The sequence below is a fragment of the Malaclemys terrapin genome, chromosome 3 (assembly GCF_027887155.1).
Source record: "Malaclemys terrapin pileata isolate rMalTer1 chromosome 3, rMalTer1.hap1, whole genome shotgun sequence".
NCBI classification, from domain to species: Eukaryota; Metazoa; Chordata; order Testudines; family Emydidae; genus Malaclemys; species Malaclemys terrapin.
In genome coordinates, this window is record NC_071507.1 from 114,748,781 (window position 1) to 114,769,140 (window position 20,360).

At 41.0% G+C, this 20,360-nt stretch overlaps 1 protein-coding gene across 6 annotated transcripts in view; it reads right to left on the reverse strand.

Annotated features, from left to right (window-relative positions):
• The window catches only part of NKAIN2 (sodium/potassium transporting ATPase interacting 2), a 763,955-nt gene that overhangs the window by 132,669 nt on the left and 610,926 nt on the right, over positions 1-20,360 (reverse strand). For 5 of the 6 annotated variants that reach the window (XM_054023914.1, XM_054023911.1, XM_054023915.1 and 2 more), the window contains exon 4: positions 10,985-11,068. The exons of the other annotated variant lie outside the window; for it this stretch is intronic. In XM_054023914.1, coding sequence (XP_053879889.1) covers positions 10,985-11,068 — 84 coding nt within the window. The remainder of the gene's footprint in view (positions 1-10,984; positions 11,069-20,360) is intronic. 6 annotated transcript variants of the gene reach the window in all.

The window sequence follows — 20,360 nt, forward strand, 5'->3', positions numbered from 1 at the left end:
TAATCCTTCAAGTGTGAATTAAGCTAATTTGGAATAAGTGCCGATTTATTATGAAATAGGAGCATCCACACATGGAGTTAATCAGAAATAATGGAACAGGAATTGCTATTCCAGGATAACTCCCTGTGTAGGCAAGCCCATCTCCTACACTTGCTGACCAACTCGGCTGAACCAGCAGAGAGTTGTTGTTACTTGCTGCCGTATTGCACAGTAGCAAATTTCTACCCTTCAAAGCAAGGAGCTACTTAGAGGCTGATCTTAAACGCACAATCTAACCCTAAGTCTTAAGTTTGTTAGAGAGGAGTTATGTTCAATAGTGAGCTGTCTGGGTTAACAAAGAATATTCATGGAAAAAACCCAATTAATCAAGAGTTTTGTCATGGAATTCATTCTCTATCTGCTCAGCAGAGTGGAATACACATTGGTTTTAAACCGTCAGTTAAATATTATTAAATGCTGTTAAAAATGTGTAATTGTAAACTGACGGATATTTGTTTTTTCCTAATTTCCAATAACATTATAAGTGGGCATGCCAATCCTGCAGCACCCCCTGTGCACCAGGTGTAGCTCTGCAGTACCCTGCCTCCATTTCCCCCTTCAAGGGGCTCCTTAAATAGGCTCCATACAGGCTTGGAAGAGCCCTGGAGGCGAGAGAAAATGCCAGAGCTAACCATGGACTTTTTTTTTGGTCTTGTTGGAAGAGACTTTAGTTTGGGACTCTGGGTTGTTTTAGGGTGACCACCTGTCCCATATTGGGTGGGGCAGTCCTGAAATGCAGAGTTTAAGTCCTGGCCCTAGGCTGAATGACTCTGGTACAGCATTTGTCCCGGATTCCCTAGAGCATCACTCCATGACTGCCTGAGACTCAGGGGCGGCACCAGCCTCTTCCCGATGGTGGTGGTGGTGGGGGGGAGAGGCTCAGGTGGGCCTTAATCCCCCCCTTTCCACAAGACCCCACACCCTGTTCCTCTTCTCCCCCTCAAGGCCCCATCCCCTGGGTAGGTCAGAAGCCAGAGCCAGGCAATAGTAAGAGCCACCCAGGGAACCCGAACTCACCTTTCCAACAGGGACGTTGGCACCCCATCCCCCCAGCCCCAGGGCCGTTGGAGGGTCTGGGGCGCTCCACCGTAGCCTGGGCTCCCTGGGTGGCTCTTACCACGGCTCAGCTCTGGCTTCCAGCCTGACCAAGGGGTGGGGCCTCAGGAGGAAGAGGAGTGGGGGGCTAGGAAGGGCCAGAGCAGCTTTTGTCTTTTGAAAAGATGGTCACCCTAGGTTGTTGTAAACTGGCTCTGGTATTAAAATACCCCAAGGCAGGGGTATTGTTAACTAGAGATAGCCTCTTATTTTTTGAAGGTCCCTGAACAAGAGGAAAATCAGAGGTGGGGAGCTTGCAGGAACAACCTGGCCAGGAGGGGCTGCTCAGTAAGCAGCAGTTCTGTTACAAATTGGCATAGTCAGAGGATCCCAAACCCCCCTCCAACCGAGGAGGAGAGTTGATATAGAAGAGGTAACTGTAAGAAGAAATGGAGGAAATTATCTGCCTATTAGTAGAGCAGCAGCAAAAGACTCAGATCTTTCTCCTGTTGCTTTTGCAAAGCCAACAAAAGCAGCAGGAGGTACAGCTGGTCACCCAGCAGCAGTGGCAGGAGTCCTAATGTCAGCAGCAGGAGCAGTTTCTGCAGCAACAGGGCAGATGGGCCCCGAATCTCTGGGAGGATTGGGACAGGGCAGGCCGAGCCTGGCACTGGCAAAGTTGGGCCTGGAAGATGTTGATGAGGCCTTTCTCTGCATCTTTGAGCAGGTTGCCTGGGATGACTCCAGGGTGCCAGGGTGATGCCATTTCTGACTTGAGAGGCTAAAACTGCTTATAGAAACTTGAGTGATGCAGTCGAGCTTATACCGCACACGGTTCATGGCTGAAGCATACTGGCATAAATTCCACACACAGCCATGTCCATGGGGAGCCGGACCCTATATAGCAACCCAGAGGTTGCGAGATCTAACTGCCCAGTGTCTGAATCCAGAGACAATCTTGTTGGGGGTAGTCATGCATCTAATTGTTTTAGAGCAATTTCAACCACTTGTAAGTTTCAGCTGGAGTGGTGCTCTCCAATAGAACATACACTGGTGTGGACAAAGTTCCAAAAGGGGAGGGTGTGTAACAAGGTGAGGTTCATAGTAAGAAGCAGTCCTGTTACAGGAGCTAATACTGTTTTTGATCAGTCTCATCTACCTCTGCCAAGTATTCCCATTCCTTCCTTTGCACATACTTCTGACATATCCTGCCACCAAACCCATTTTATGAGCTGGGAATGAGCTGTAGGGGGGCAGGTCACACTGAGAAATCATTATAGGAATGGAGAAGTAGCATGGAACCCAGAACAACTCTGATCAGGCTGCTGGCCATGAAGACATGGATAGGAACATACCATAAGAACATAAGAATGTAAGAACAGGCATACTGGGTCAGACCAAAGGTCCATCTAGCCCATTATCCTATCAGATTCCCCAGAGGGAATGAATAGAGCAGGTAATCATCAAGTGATCCATCCCCTGTCGCCCATTCCCAGCTTCTGGCAAACAGAGGCTAGGGACACAGTTATACCTACCCTATAAATTCTGAAAAGTATAACTGTCTTCTTCAGGTTGCTCTATAAAAGCTTCATTTTATTTTTTAAATCAACAAGGCAATAGTTGTTAGGATATGTTAAATGACTCTGACAAACTTTAGTCCATAAAAAGTTTATTCTTGTCCTTGGAGGTGTTGAAGTTTAGCACAGTGCCTAAGGCTATATTGAGACTTGATATATCAAACTCATTTCACTTTACATGCAGTAATTAATTTAACAGTAAATGAACCTGCTCTTTCTTTTTGTGGTGCTATACTATGTCACTTAGTAATGATCACAGCTTTAGTTTTATTAAAAGTAATTTGATTTATCTACTATTTGAGTCTTCGCTCTCATCTGACTACGGATTTAAGATATAAGCATATTTTAGACGGCAGTGTGAAATAAGGAGGACGTGTATTGGCTGCTTCCTGCATTTGTGTGCTTTTCTGGTTACATTTGGAAAAACATTTGAAATGTTTTCACAACAAATGAGATTCACAATTCCTCCTACACTGCAGGCACTGTTCACAAAGACTAAAGCATATGTTTGAAAAAAACAAAAAACAAAAGTTCATAGGAGACATAAATATGACCTCAAAGAAGCTGACATTAGCAAATTATAATAATCTTTTGAGTTGTGGCTAATGCATGACAACCCAAACAAATATTTATGGTCACTTTAATACTCTTTAACCTCCTGAGACTATGATAATTCATGGTCAGCTTAAAGCATGTAACACATGATGTTGCATACAATGTGTGTACATTTTCCATTAATTTTCAAAAGTACATATTAAGGAATGTAATTAACCTAGTGAGCCAGATCCTCTGCTGGTTTAAATGAGAACATGTCCACTGAAGCCAATGAAACAATTCCAGTTTGCACCAGCTGAGGAACTGGTGCAGAGAGCAAGATTCTGTCATCCTTCCACATATTGACTTGTTCAGTACTCTGTGCATAGTCACAGTGAAATCCAGGGGACTACTTTGGAGAATAAGGGATTACAAAATACAAGGGTGGCAGAATCTGCCCCATAATAAATAAAAGCAACCACTCTTTTGCAAGCCTAATATTCATCACCACATGAATACTGTAATCAGCTATATGACATGGAGAACTTAGTGTGTCACATAGAAGAAATAACAGACACAGCCAGGAAACTGATAGGTGTGGTATTAGATTACTAGAGACAGTTATGGACTGAGGTCATTGAATTAAAATTAAATTAATTAAAACAAATAATTAAAAAATGTAAACTAAAATAAAAACTAATTTAAAAATGTAAACTAAAATAATATATTCGGATTGAGAACACATATTTAAATTTCATATACACATGCATTTTGATCTCAGGTATTATCTTGTAAAAGTAGCTCCCTCCCTTAAGCACAAATGCAAAGCAAATGCTTTTACAAGATGAATAGAAACTCATGGTGCCATTTATCAGAGATTAGAATCCGTTTTTCTCTCACACCCCTCCACTCCCTATTTCCATATATACTCCTGTAAGAAATTAATTCCTCGATCAACTATTCTTTAATGATGCAGTTCACGTGAATTGTCAGCTTCACTGACAGAATGATGAGGGTTACATTGTAGATAGGTGAAAGGAGTATATTGTCTTGAATCATCTCATGACATTCATGTATTGATGCTCCCCTTCATCTGACAATGTTGTGAAGAGGGAAATCACCTTTCAGTTCTGATGTACACAGGCTTACTTCACAACAGTTATAATGCTGGGGATCCCACTCTTTCTCCACCCAGGAACCCTAAACCAAATCAACCTTTCTTGTCATGACTCCAATTTCATAATAGTTTATACTTGCATTTGCTGGGCTGTCAAAGACACTGGAGAGGAGAGTTTTCCACCACGCCAGGAAGTACTTTGTCCTCCCCCACAGGAAGACATCAGAGGAGAATGGAGGAGGAGCTGGAGTTGGGATGGAGATCCATGTGTCATGGTAGTGTTGCTCATAGGTTTGATAGGCATACAAATGTTGAACTTTTTGAGTTCCCGCATCAATGTTTTTATATATACTTTTTCTTTACTGAGGATGGTCTACAGTGTGCTTTTACATGTAGTTTGGTCATGTTAACACTGGGGTGTGGATTTAAAAAGAAATCCTCTTTGCAGCATAGTGTACATGTGATAAGAATAAGTTATGCCTTGTGTACTGGGTGGTATCCTGATGGGAAATGGGCTGGATTAACTGCTGCCACACACTTTAACAATGACCAAAATACCCAGTCTCAGTCTTGCTTCCCTTTATCATTCTGTCCAAAATTCTGGTTTAAAACCCATGTCTCCCCAAGTGGCTTTCTTCTTGGTAGCTTGCTTCACCCTCATGTCAGGAGAGGAAGAGAAACTTGCAGGTGCAGTACCAGGTGGGTTAACTCTTCAGTGAAGGTATACCTGGAGACACCAGGATAACTGTGAATTGGTAAAATGGAGCTGAATTTCACCTCACCTTCTCTCAGCCCTGATACCCCTGACATGTTCCCTACAATAGGATGGAAGAGGGGCAGGATGCGTAGGAACTGGCTTCACCCCAGCTGAGAGGCTACAAAGAATATCAACTGTTCAGATGGGGCAAGGTCCCAGCTCCTTTCTGCCACTCAGGTGTCACAAACAGGCCAGAAATGAGACAGAATGTGGCCCACAGTTTGGGGAATTTGTCTTAAAATGTTTTGTTCCACTTGTATTAATTCAACCTGAGTTGTATAATCACACTGCTCAGCCAGTGTTTTCTGTTTGCCAAGTTTTCATCTATGCTAGCTAAAACTCCACCCACCAAAACCTCTCTTCATTTTCCATCTCTGAATCCAAAGATGCTCCAGTTTCCTGTCAACACTAAAGTGAAACACAGTGATGAACTTTAATAAGCAGAGCTCGCCAGAGAGGCAGCTAGAATGGAGCTCTCTTTCTCTGTAGACTGAATCAGTGATTGAAATCTTTATTTAAGAAACTGACAGACAGTAGATTTACCATTCTAACTGTAGTGTCTGGAATCAGTGTCTTAAATTAAGTTTTCAACAGCTGATTTGGCCCTGGGAAATGCAAAATCTTGTTGAATTGTCTCTAGGGGCTTCTTATACTGCATTTTTGTTTGTTTGTGTTGAGTGCTTTCACAGAATTAGAGGAACTATGGTGTCAGAGATAGAAGATCGATGCTTTTATTACTTTGAATTGCAATGCTGGTATACGCAAAAAAATACCAGCTGGGGAAAAATCAAAGACATTTGACTTCATAGTGTTAAGAATATTGTAATACACTGGGACTTGTGAACTCTAGGATATACAGTTAATTTCCTTGTCAAGAAATAAATATTAAATATCTGATTTATTAAATATAGGCTTTGAAGAAAGATAAAAATAGATTATATATATATATACCCAATAAATCAAAGGTCATCTCTAGTAATTCATGACTATAATATCTATATAACTACTTTATTATGAAGTACTAGCAATAAAACACTTAAGGCCTGTGTTGTGTAAAACTCTTACTAATAAATTACTTACTAGAGTGACCCCATCTATTTTTATCTTTCTGGTACGAAAGAATTAAAATAATTAAAACTTCCTTGAATTCCCAATACTGGACCAGCTCCTCTGATGGTATAAGTCAGTGGAGCTCTACTGACTTCAAAGGGAGTTTAAAGTGCACAAGGAATATAGCACTAATCCCCTTTTGCACTCACAACATTCCAGCTAAAAAGGTGAACTATATTGTACCATTTATTTTTAAGCATACATACCCATTAATATTAATTGATGGCACAATCAGGCCCTATGTGAGGAGGAAATCAAAACTGCATGGTTCAGCACTCAAAAGTCAGGAAATGTCAAACTTATGCTTGCACACACCATCTGTGCCTACCCTCTTGTGCCTACGCATTTCAACACTGTCTTTAATTACATGGTCATATACTATTTAAAAATAAAAATTATACATTTTTGCAACCTTAGCTACACATGTAGCATCTTGTAATACTTTATCATTTATTTACACCCATGTAATTTTCACTGTTAAAGCAGTCCAATATGTTTTTTATACACTATCAACTTGATCTTGCAAGGATTTTCAAACCTTATGCATTGGGAATAGTTCAAACTTAACACAGTGCATAAAGGTAAGTCTGTGCCTAAATCCTTGCAGGACTGATGTGTTAGGCTTTTCATACACGTTCTCTCTTTCTAAGGCCTGATCCTTAGAACACATAGTGTTTATTATCCTAAGTAGGACTAAGATTTTGTCACACATATTTTAGTAAAAGTCACGGACAGGTCATGGGCTTTCATGAATTTTTCTTTATTGCCCATGGTCTGTCCGTGACTTTTACTAAAAATATGTGTGACAAAATGGGGAGCAGTAGGGTTCCCACACCACCCACCATGGCTGGGCAGCTGTGGGGGCTCTGGCTTGGAGCAGCAGGGGCCCCCATCACCCATGGGGGCTCAGAGCTCCAGGGAGTTGCAGGGTTTCCCGCCGCCCGCAGCGGCCAGGAGCTGCAGGGTCCCCCTGCTGCCTGTGGCAGCTCAGAGTTCGAGGGGGTCCCTGCTGTCCCCGCTGTTCCCAGCTGCCATGGGCTGAAGTCACGGAGGTCTGTGGAAGTCATGGATTCTGTGACCTCTGTGACAAAATTATAGCCTTAATCATAAGTAGTTCCACTGGGAATTTCAAATTTTTATTTTGAAATGACATTACTTTCAAAGCTCCCTGAGGTGCTCAGAGTTCCAGCAGTCTGCCAGGGAGGGAGCTGGGCAGCTTGGGCACTCTGGAACCCCTCCACCTGGTGGGCTGATGGGAAGCTGTGGATCCTGGAAGCCCAGGCTTCCAAGGACCCATGACACTGGGAACTTGGCAGCTGGGGTCAAGGAACTGGAAGCCTGGGCTGCCAAGGGCCCAGAGCAGATTTCCAATATCAGGCAGGATTATGTTGTTAACCTGCCTGGTTTCCATTGGCATTTTGTCAAAATCATTCCTACAGAATGTTTTGATTTTCATGAATTGACATTTTCTGATGGAAAAAATGTTCCATCAGAAAATTTCTGACCAGCTCTACTGCTGACCTTTACTGTTTTGCTGTTTTCACAATCTCACTCTAAACAACCACATGATTTTTACTGGAATTATGGGAGAGGAAGACAACCAAGACATATTGTTATTAATAATGACAACTTACTGCGGGGACAAATTTATCATGACAGACTGGATTTAATTAACCATGGAAAAGCCAAGGAATCTAGTCTGACTTGCAGGTGACCATTTCTTACATAATTCTGAAAGTATGAATTTGCTTGTAGACCGAAAACTACAGTTTGAGTAGAACTACTAGACAACATGGAAATTGAAAACATGTGGGAATTTTTCAGACAGTAGGTTGAGTGTCAATGTCAACTTGTCCCAGTTAAAAGATCAAGGTGAAACAAATCATGGGTCCTGGATTATAAGTGTCAACTAATTCAGACCTTCAGTCAAACTTCGTTAGCTGAAAATTTTACTAGCATGAAGGCAAACAACATGCTATGCATGAAATAAAGCTTTCAGATATGAGACAAGGAGAGATGTTGGAAAGAATGTAACCAAACTTGAAAGACCCATATGAATGGTTTTGTAAGGACATAAAAATGGACGAGGTAAGGGTTCAAGAATAGGGTGACAGAATATTTTTTTTCACCAGATCATGAAGTCAGTGGAAGTTGTAGATGATCAGCTTCTCCCAGGATTTGCATTGGTCTTGAAGTCACTTGGCAAAATATAATAACACCAATCGAAACCTTTACTCTGGAATCAGAAATGTCTTTGGCCAGAAATTAAAGAAATGACATGATCTTGGAGAGTGTATGTTTGGTATACCTTTTATTCAAAAGGTTAAAAAGACCCTCTCAGAGGTTGAAGGAATATTTTAATGTAATACTATTACCTCTATTTTAGAATCTTAAAACTAAAATCTGTCTGCAAACGAAAGTGGCTGCATTTATATCTCGTTATTTTTGTTGGCAATTACTGTTGTGAACATAGCTGCCATTTATATTTTAGTTTGTGAGAAAGGTAACAGCATGCTCATCCTTTAACTTTCTCTGGCTGAACCAAAGTCTCTCACTTTCCTACTTTCCCAGTCTCAGTTGATGTTCTTCATTCTTGCCTCGTTCTAATTTCCAATTCAAACTGACCCCACATCTTAGTTTCCTGGTTCTTGTGCCATTCGACTTGTTGGTACCCTCTCCCAGCCAAACTCAAGTCTTTGCTTTATAGCCTTTCCTCCCAGCAGTAACTGTAAATAATTGCTCATGGTACATGCACACTTATACATAGATGCTACATCTCCATTCCTTTCATAGTCAAAGTACTTTAGAAATATCAACAATTAAGCCTCATAACATTTCTTTATCGGGTTATATATCTTTTATATTAAACTCTGAACTAAAATAGGGCATATCTTCCTGATATTGAGCAGATCATTGTTCATGACTTTTGTTTTATATGCAAGAGCTGTACTGAAGAGATTCTTTATAACAGTCTAAAACATTCTTTACTTACAGTGTTTGTTGGTACTAATAAACATTTTCATTGGCTCTCTAGTTATAAATTCAGTGAAACTGAGATTATGATATTACTAATAAATGTTGAACCAAAGTAAATATCCATATTTCACATTTCCTATTAAAATCTAGTTATTACTTTCAGAGAGGATTATTATTCTGCTGATCCAGAAGAGACAGTTTGAATAAATATGGAAATGATCTGTAATAAGATAGACCTAAATCTGTGATAGATCCCAAACTAAAGATTGTAAACCTCTCACTCAGATGAGATGGGGCCTTTTATGAGTGGGTGATATTCAGTGGACATCTTTTATGGAGTTAGGTATGAAGATTAATTTGCTAAACTCTGATTTTTTCACTATTCACAGCAAAACTATGGAACGTGTGACTGTATGTAAATAAATAGGCTTCTCTTGTTAAAATCTGGCATGGTGTTCTGTAAATTACCGTGCTTGACCTATTTACCCACATATATAACATGACTGCAAATTCTGTGTGGTGTCTCCCATGTAATTAAGAATAAAAATCTCTGGGAGAACGATATAAGGGTGGAATGCCAAAAGACAGGATGAGCTACCAACAAAGTCAGTGGAGACTGACCCTGCTCATTTGACAAGGCTATTAACCTCTTGGAACACTGACCCATATCAGATGGTCACATCCAGTAAATAAAACTCAGACTGTTGCCAGTGCTGTTATGTGTCATATCATTATAATATCTGTTTCTAGAAGGGATTTCAATGAGCAGAATTTATATGTTATAAAATTTAGTTCTAGAAGTGGTCTTGAATTAGGAAGAAAATATAACTGAAGTGAATGCAAACATTCCATGATACAACTGTCAGGAAAAGAGGATTATGGATGTAGTTCATTCAACAGAACTTAGGAAAAACAAGTCTGCAATAGGTTACCACTCAGTAGCCAAATACCACTAATGCCAGCTTAGGGTTTCCAGCAGCAAAAACTAAAACTCAGCTTTCACTCCTTATCAGACTGTTAATGTCTAACCTAATATTCATGAGCGAGACCTGATCCAAAAACCTACATCAGTTGAAAGACTCCTGTTGACTTCATAGCCCATTCAATACACACACACACATTTGTAAATTTCAGATTTCATATGTGATACCTGGTAGTAGTAACAGCCACTACAGTTATGTTGTACTTAGCTATAAATTAAGGTTAGGTTGGAACTCTCATCATAATTCTCTTTTCACTTGCTTATGACTTTCTGAAAGAAAATGCTTTATTTAGAACTGTATAAATCAGATATTTTTCTTTAAAATTTAATTCAAGCTATTCACAAGTAAACACCATCCCCACATAACCCTCAAATCTCCATGCCCTGTTCTTAATCTGCATGAAGCAAGAAAAGACAGGAACATATTCATTTTCCTTAAATGAAAACAAAAGGATTCTTCCAAAAGCATGCCTGCAAAATTTTCATTTGCTGCATTAGGGTTTTTACTAAAATAGATAAAAAAGGGTGAGCGGCAGGGAATCATGTAAAATTTAATCTTTTTACATGTTATTTATATATTTTTTTTAAATCCCAGACAAAAATCGCTCTCTACAATTGATTAATTTCTTAGATTAGAAACACATTTCCATTTCTCAGTGAAGATAATGAACTCCCTCTCCTTAGTTTAATATTCCAGAAGAGTATAGACTTATCCAAAATGCTCATTAGCAAACTCCCAGATGTTAATATAATGTTCAAGGCATCACAATTAGATCAATAAAAACAGGAATATATTAATACTTGATAATGTCAAATTTTAAGGAAATCTCTTAAAAGTTAGAACCTTTTTTTCTTACCTTGGTTAATTTATTAATGTCTGAGGACATTAATAAATGCCTTGGATACAAAATTTCTCCTGTTTGTATAAATGACCTTCCAGCCTGATTTAAAAAAGAAAGCTTTATTAAAGTATGAGCATATCCCACTGACTATCCTAATGTACACACATCATTGATAACAGCAGAAGTACAAGAACCAGACATCTCAAAGTCAAAATCATTGACAAAGATGAATTAAACTTGTTCAAATATATCTAATAGTCACAATGGGGTCTTTGCCCTCCAACCCTTAATTCAACAGCAATATATAAATACTGCACATACAATATTTATTTTAAAAAGGCCAGTTCCTCTTGTGAAATTCTCTCTACCCAGAAAACTGCATTTCTTTTTAATTTTCTGCTTTTATTTTTAATTAATCCAGACTCTTGAATTTTCTTTGATAACCGTTCTGCAGTTGGTCCAATGAACACTTTAATTTTCTAATCTCTTGCCAAATCCCATTGATCTTCTATTCATTCTCATAACTAAATTACAACTAGGCATTATGGTAATTTCAGTAAGGGCTAGCTTATGCTGTAGGAAGCATCCTTGTGTAAGGGTGGGTTCATGACTGAACCATCCAAGGAAGAAATTGTGACTCACCTGTAGCAGATTACTACCCTCTCTAAAATGGCTCAGTTGCCTGTCCAGTGTTGGAAGGTGAGGATCAGAACCAAATCTGTGCCCATTCCTCACCATCCCCACCCATCTATAGAAGTGGAAGTAATGGACATGCAGCTTCTGCTTTCCTCTCCCCACACCTGCAATGGAGATGTGGGAGCCACAGAGGGAAACAAAGGGGTCTTATTCTTTCAAAAACCTCCTGTGCAGCCACAGTGGTTTGTCCACCATTGGGCCTTAAATTAGTAAACTTCATCCTTCCTTGGCCTGGCCTGAGGAAGAGGGCTTGATCTCAGAATACAAACTTATATCCTGGGAATCCTCATTCACTCTGTCCAAAATTCTAGATGGAATAATTGATCCAACACCTTTTGCCAATGGGGTAACTCTAGGGATTTTGTATTTCAATAAGCCACAATGGAGAGAGAGAGAGAGAGAGAGAATTATAAAAGGGTAGGACTGGACAGGTCCTCAAGCGGTCATCTAGTTCAGTCCCCTGCACTCAAGGCAGAAGTAAGTAATACCTAGACTGTTCCTGATAGGTTTGTCTAACGTGTTCTTAAAAACCTTCAAGGACAGAGATTCTACAACCTCCCTAGCCAATTTGTTTCAGTTTTTAACTAGCCTTACAGTTACTAAGTTTTTCTTAATGTTCAGTCTAAACCTCCCTTGCTGCAATTTTAGCTGATTGCTTCTTGTTCTATCCTCAGAGGTTAACAAGAACATCTTTCACCCGCCTCCTTGTAACAATCTTTTATGTACTTGAAAATTGTTATCATGTCTCCCCTCAGTCTTCTCTTCTCCAGACTAAACAAACCAATTTTTTTCAATCTTTCCTCATAGGTCATGTTTTCTAGACCTTAAATCTTTTTTGTTGCTCTCCTCTGGACTTTTTCCAGTTTCTCCACATCTTTCGTAAAATGTGGCACCCAGAAGTGGACACAATTTTCTAGCTGATGACTTAGCATGGAGTACAGTGGAAGAATTACTTATGTCTTGCTTACAACAGTCCTGCTAAAAGCATTTGCTTTTTTTTGCAACAGTGTTACTCGATTCATATTTAGCTTGTGATCTACTATAATCCCAGATCCCTTTCTGCAGTACTCTTTCCTAGGCAGTCATTTCCCATTTTGCATGTGTGCAATTAATTGTTCCTTCCTAAGTGGAGTACTTTGCATTTGTCCTTACTGAATTTCATCCTGTTTATGTCAGACCATTTCTTCAGTTTGTCCAGATCATTTTGAATTTTAATCCTATCCTCAAAAGCACTTACAATCCCACCCACTTTGGTATCGTCTGCAAACATTATAAGGGTAGTCTCTTAAAGTATGATCATATCCTACTGACAACAGCAGCAATACAACAACCAGACATCTCAAAGTCAAAAATTAAACTCAGACACACACTGAGATGAACCTGTAGCTCAGTGAAGATACGAAAAGAATGGTGGCATTCTGGAAGTGTTGCTAAATCTATGTAAGCTTTGCTACTGCTTTGCCTGTTTTTATTCATCCTTGCTAAAACAACAGCATATAGGCATTACTGGACCAAATACTGGTGTAAAGAAAGTAAATAAGGAAGTGTTATTTACTCCTTCTCATAACACAAGAACTAGGGGTCCCAAATGAAATTAATAGGCAGCAGGTTTAAAACAAACAAAAGGAAATATTTCTTCACGTAACATACAGTCAACCTGTGGAATCCCTTGCCAGAGGATGTTGTGAAGGCCAAAACTATAACAGCGTTCAAAAAAAGAACTAGATAAGTTCATGGATGATAGGTCTATCAATGGCTATTAGCCAGGATGGGCAGGGATGGTGCCCCTAGCTTCTGTTTGCCAGAAGCTGGGAATGGGCAACAAGGGATGGATCACTTGATACTGTTCTGTTCATTCCCTCTGGGGCACTGGCATTGGCCGCTGTTGGAAGACAGGATACTGGATTAGGCGGACCTTTGGTCTGACCCAGCATGGCTGTTCTTATGTTAAGTCTGTGTCCAATCATTTCTCTCCAAACAAGGAAATTACCCACTCTTTGAGCCCACATCTTTCCTGACTGATAGAAAACCAGTATTATGGGCTGGTAGCACTGCCTGTTATCAAGGTTGCCTGACATCCTGTTTTCAGTTGTTTAGACCTTTGCCAAACTTCAACCATTCAGATTGAAATTTTCCACATGGAGGGTCTGCCTCACACTGAACATTTTTGGAAAATTTCAGCTAAAATGGTTCAACCGTTTTCAAGAATAAAGCCAGGAAACTATATGCTTTGCCGTGTTGTAGCCATATTGGTCCCAAGATATTAGCGAGACAAGGTGGCTGAGGTAATGTCTTTTTTTGCACCCACTTCGGTTGGTGAAAGAGACAAGCCTGCACAGGAAACTATACTGTTTTGCCCGTGTTAAAAATTCTAATGGCCCTTTCTTTCAGAAGTTCTCTCACCTCCTTCTTTGGAGCAGGGACTTGACATTTGGCAGGGTGGTGGCCCTTGTGTCATGGATGGAACCTTTGACATCCCTATGAAAATGCACCCAAATTTGGTCAAATTATAAACCTTTTAAAAATCCGTTCACACTTTCTTAGAAGAGATTTGCTAGGGAGTCATAGCTGAATTCCTCCAAGACTCCATCTGTACTGGTCATAATCCAGCCTAGTGTCAAGCAGAACATTTCCTGTAATTGTTTCCATGGACTTCTCTGGGTATATCGGGGCGGGGCACTGGAAGTAAGAGTAGGAAGCCTGTCACTCTTGGACTTTCAATGTCCCTGCCCCATGGCACACAGACAACAAAGAGGAGGAAGAAGCTGATTTGAAAGAGGAAGGGACAAACACTGAACCAGGAGACAGCAAGAACAGATTGGCTCAAGGAGCCTGGGAGAGGGGAACTGGGCCTGGAAGCTAGTAAGGATGTGGAAGAATGGGACTGAGCATTGTAGTCGGTGGGTGAGTGGGACTGGTTGGGCACTAGGAGCCAGGGAGAGACTGGGATTGATTGAACAAGAAGACTGGGACTGGGAAACAGGTGAGGGGAGACTGGAACCTGAAGTGGGGAGAAAAAGGAAGAATTGGTAGCCATTGGGTGGGGGTTTGAGATCAGATGAGGAGCCCAGGAGAGACTGGGACTGGCAGGGCAAGATGGCTGGGAAGCAGTGGAGCAAGAAGAAGGGGAGACAAATCTAAAGGGGAACCAGAATGAAGAGGAGAACTGGCACTGGTAAGGCAAAGACTGGCACAAGCAGCCAGGGAGCGGACAGTGTTGGTGGTGGGAGATTGAGATTGGATGAGGACCCTGCAGAGGAAGATTGGGATTGGGAGCCAGTAAGGACAGGCAACATGGGTGGGAGAAACAGATGGATGAGGAACGGGAGACAGAAATTAGGAATGGCTGGGCAAGGAGACTGGGTTGCGGGGAGGCTACGACTGGGATGGAGACTCCAGAGGGAGAGGCTAGGACTGGTTTGGCAAGGAGACTGCAACTGGGATGAGAAGCCTGTGGACTGGAGACTGTGTAACTGGTTAGGTGAGGAGAATGGGACTAAGATGATGAGCCTGGGGTGGGGAAGAAACAGGACTGGCACAAGGGGGTTGGAGGGGAAAGGGCATGACAAGCTGGTTGGCATATCATCAATCCTGAGGAAAATAACAGAAAAAGTGATATTGTATTCAATCAACAAAGAACGATGATAGAATTTGCCGATGACACGTAAATGGTGGAATGGTAAATAATAAGGTGCACAGAGCAGTTATACAGAGTATTTCAAATTGCATGGTAAGCTGGGCTTTTTCCAACAAAATGTGTTTTAATACCAACAAATACAAGGCCATATATTTACGAACAAAGAATGCAGGCCATACCTACAGAATGGGGGCTGTGTCTTGGAAAGCAGTGACTCTAAAAAGGGGATTTAGGGATGATAGTGGACAAACAACTGAACATGACCTCTCAGTGCAATGCTGTGGCAAAAAGGGCTAATGTGATTCTCGGATGTACAAACAGGGGAGTAGTGAGTAGGAGTTGGAATGTGTTTTCACCTCTGTATATGGCACTGGTGGGATCGATACTGGAATACTGTGTACAGTTCTGGTGTCCACATTTTAAAAATGCTGAAAAATTGGAAAGGGTGCAGAAAAGAGCCACAAAAATGATTCAAAGGCTGGGGAAAATGCCTTACAGTGAGAGACACAAAGAGCTCAATCTGTTTAGTTTACCAAAAAGAAGACTAAGAGGTAACTTGATTAAAATGTATAAATATCTTCATGAGGAGAAAAGTCACTTATTAAAGGGCTCTTTAAGCCACTGGAGAAAAGCATAAGAAGAACCAATGGCTGGAAGCTGAAGTCAGACAAATTCAAATTATAAATTTGAATTTAATAGTGAGGGAGTGAGAGTGATTAAACATTGGAACAAACTCCAAGGGAACTTCATATCAAGACTGGATATCTTTCTGAAACATATGCTTTAGCTGAACACAAGTTATTAGTCAACACAAGAGTTACTAAGTTCAATACAGGGGTGAATGACAAACATAATGGCCTCTAATATATAGGAGGTTAGACTAGATGATCCAATTGTCCCATTTGGCCTAAAACTCTATGAAAAAAAAACACTTAAATCAAACCTTTCACAGGTGATCACTAACTGTGTATTCCTCATTTTCTGGGCGCCCAATCTGAGACCCTGGGTTCTGATTTGCAGAAGTGCTGAACACTCACAGCTGTAACAAAAATCTTGAGATCTGTGCCCTGAAAATCAGGTGCTCGGGGTCTCATATTGGGCATCCAAAATTACTGGATACTTTTGACCTTAATTATTCTATGCCTTAGCTCCCTATCTGTAAAATGGGGATAGCAACACCCACTCACCTCGCAGGATTGTTGTGAAAATAAAGCTTTTGTGATGCACTCAGATACTGGAGTGATGAGTGTCATAGAAAAGTCCATGAAGAAATGAATAGTTCTGACTTCAGAGCAGGGTTTGAAAAATATGCAGTAAATAAGGCGTGGGGCAACACTATGTGATCACTATCTATCTTGTGCACTGACTTGGGCAGGGGTCCTGCGTAAAAATAACATAATTAAAGACTGTACCATAATACAGATGTACAAGTGTGTTGCATTATGGTTGCACAGGCAACCTTAATTATGGCATTCCCTAATTTTTGAGTGCAAGTGCAAGGCTTTTCAACCTTTATAATGTTCTTTTAATGGACCTGTTTGCGTTTAATATAACGTTTGCATACTCTGTATAAGCTTCGTTGATTGGCTGCCCACAGCTGATGCATACTTGTGGTGATAATACTCACACTACACATGTTCTCACAGCAAACATATTCATATAGATGAATTAAATTTTTCTCATCTCTTAAAATGCAACGACTCCAAACCTGCCTTCTCTGGTGCGCCAAGATCATAAAATTCATTGTTACTATGGCTATAATTCCCAAACATCTTTTGATCCCTCTATCAGGTTATTTCTAATTTTCTTTCACAGGATTTAAACTAGATTTTTCTGGCTTTGAGAGGCTGTGCTCATTTATTTTTATTCAGTAAAAACTCCTCCAAGCTTTTGAGCCAGTTATTTCATTAGAAACTAATACATTTGACTTGACCATACACAGTGCTAAAAGGCTTAGAGTGCTATGACCCAGCCTAGCTTGCCATGTCATCTAAACCCTTAGCTTTATTTGTAAAGGCTGTTAATGCCACATCAATATTCAGCTCAGAATTTAATGTAATAGTTATTTCTTGGAGCACAATTCTATGAAACATGCAAAATTAATCAGCGATCATGTAACTCACAGCAGAAACGGGGAAGAACTTTTTCTTGTTGTTGAACATTATTCAGAAAACAGGAGGTGGTAAGTAAGGCACAAAATCAATTCTTTTAATTCTGTCCATCCTTTCAAATTTCTCAGAGTTTATGCTTTTTAGAGAGAATGATTCAGTGCAAAGGGGCTGAGACGGTATGAGCTAAAGAAGCTTTGTTATGCAATTAGTTAATACTTTTGGTGATTCACTCATATAGCATTAGTGTGTTTGATGTCACTGTGCTTCTTTCAGTTGTAATGTACTTTGTCCTAATGCTGTTCAGAGGCTGTGTTAGCTCAAAAGCTTGTCTCTTTCATAAACAGAATTTGGTCCAATAAAGATATTATCTCCCCCACCTCGTCTTTCTAATACAATACTATGGCAGTTCAACTTCTTCTTTTTGTTTAAAGGATCTTTCTTAGAGCACTAGCTTTTAAGCATTTCATTTACCTTATAGAAGCTCATAGTAGTCAGAATGCTGCAAACACAGCACAGCACAGGCTTAATGTTAAACATGTGAATAGCCTCACTGAAGTCAACGGGAATCCTCATATGTTTAAAGTTAAGTGTAACCCAGTCCACAGAGGATGTGAATCTGTTATAGTTCTCAGCTAGAGAGCTTTAGCTCCAGTTGTAGCATCTTATGCTTTTAGCTCTGGAGGTCCCCAGTTCAAGTTTTGGTGTGTTGACCAACACATAAGCAGGGGCTCTTCTGGGATTTGAGCTTCCATGGGTTTTAGATTCTTGGGACAAGTTTCCTTTGATCAGCGGAAGTATGTAACCCACTGGTGAGTGTGTTATAAGTCCCCTTCTGAGCCTGATCTGCAGAGGATACAAGTCTGGTACAGTCCCACCTAAAGAATTGAAGGTTGAAGGTCTAAAAACAGAACAAAAAAACTAAATTAGCACAAACCAAAAGGACTTGTAAGTAATACATGGACTGTGCTATGATCATGCTGGTAAACAAGAACAGTGTAGAATCATAAATAAATGAATAAAAATTGGTGTGTTAGAAGTTAGGCCTAATTAGTAAACAAAATAATAAAGAAAGGGGCTATTTTAGCCAACTCTCCCTTTTGGGGTTCTTAAAAACACCCGCCTTAAACAAATTAGCAGTGGGGAAAAGCTGACTCCTGCAATGCTGGCTGGCTGAAAGAGGAGAGAAGGGGAAGGAAAAAGCTTCAGCATCATAGCTGCCCACAACCACACCGGAGCACCCACATTGTCTACAGGGATCCTGGTCCTTCATCATCCAAATCCTGTAAGATGTCCTAATCAGACAGTGCCAAAGAGAGGGAGCCAGATGACATCACTACCTTCACCAGTTCCAATTAAACCCTGAATATCACCTCAGATGTGAGACTTTGTCACACCTCTCCTCCTGTGTTCTTTTCCTTCCCAACCTCATTTCTTCTCTTTCATATCCTTCTTCCTTCTGTCTCACTTAGCCAGCCAAGACTGCATATTTTGCAACACTGCAGTAAGCCTGTGACCAGAAGACCAGAAAGAGGCAGCTAAATGTAATGCTCTAAAAGCCCGATGCTCATACAAATTTGCCAGGTTTTGAAGTGGCTGATAAGTCTGTGTGCTGGAACTGTGTTTTTCCATCAGAGGGGTTGCAAGTGAAATTAAACACCAGTGACAGAAGCTGCATTTTCTATTTTTGCTTTTCTTTTATCTTCCCTTTTGTGTGTATTTGTCTTCTAGGAAACAGGATTGGACTTTAACAACAATAGCAACAAAAACAGCTCTAGCCCATTTCAACTAACTTCTCTTTCCTGCAAAGGACAGCTATTACCATCTTTAATACCATCTAAAATACTGTCAGACAAGGACTTATTTTTCCTTTCTAAAGATTTTCTCCAGCAAAAGGACACATAGGATATGGTTTAAAATGAAAGCCTTATTTAAAACTTTACATATCAAATGCTTTAACCATTTTTGTTCCCCCTTCTTTTCTGTATCTTTTATAAAAGCTTAAAATATTGATGATGATGTGTTTGCCATGGTACTAAGCAGGCCGAGGTTTCTGTATACCAAACACTTGTTTTAAGCTGTTTAATGTTGGACAATGGCTGGGTTATGTTTGACTCTTTAGACCCAGATGCTCCATCTAAATCAGGGATCAGCAATCTTTGGCATGCAGCCCATCAGGGAAATCCGCTGATGGGCTGGGCCGGTTTCTTTACCTGCAGTGTCCGCAGGTTTGGCCGATCGCATATTCCTCAGCCCGCGCCACTTCCCGCAGCCCCCATTAGCCTTGAATGGCAAACCAAAGCCAGTGGGAGCTGCAATTGACTGAACCTGCGGACACTGCAGGTAAACAAACCATCCTGGCCTGCCAGCGGATTTCCCTGATGGGCCGCATGCCAAAAGTTGCCGATCCCTGATCTAAATTAATATAACAGGCCCTAATGGATAATGCCCTGTCATCCATTCCCTTTCTCTTATACCAACAGAGCTTCATCTCAGGCATGTAGTGAGGTGGACTGGCCCTCCCCAGACACAGACGAAGAGGGTGGCTCCACCCCCTCATGGGTGGAGCTCTACCCCGTAGCTCTGCCCCTAGATGCTAATGAGCAGGACTAGGAGTATAAAGGTGGGACCCAAAAGCTCAGTGGGTGGCCAGCCAGTGGAGGGGACAGACGCTGCCCCTGAGCTCTCACACTGGGAGACAGCAGCAGGCCTGCAGAGTGCAGACAACTGTCCCAGACTGCCTGGACCCTGGACTGACCTGACCCTGGGGGAAACAGACGACTGGGCTGGACCACCCGGACTCCTGGACGACCTGACCCCACAGAAGACAGACGGCTGTCCCAGACCACTGTCTGGCCCAACCCTGGCAGAGCTTCTACTGGCTACTGAGGCCCCGGCAGATCACCTTACCTCAATGGACCAGCAGGTACCTTTGGAGGGGAAGTGTGGA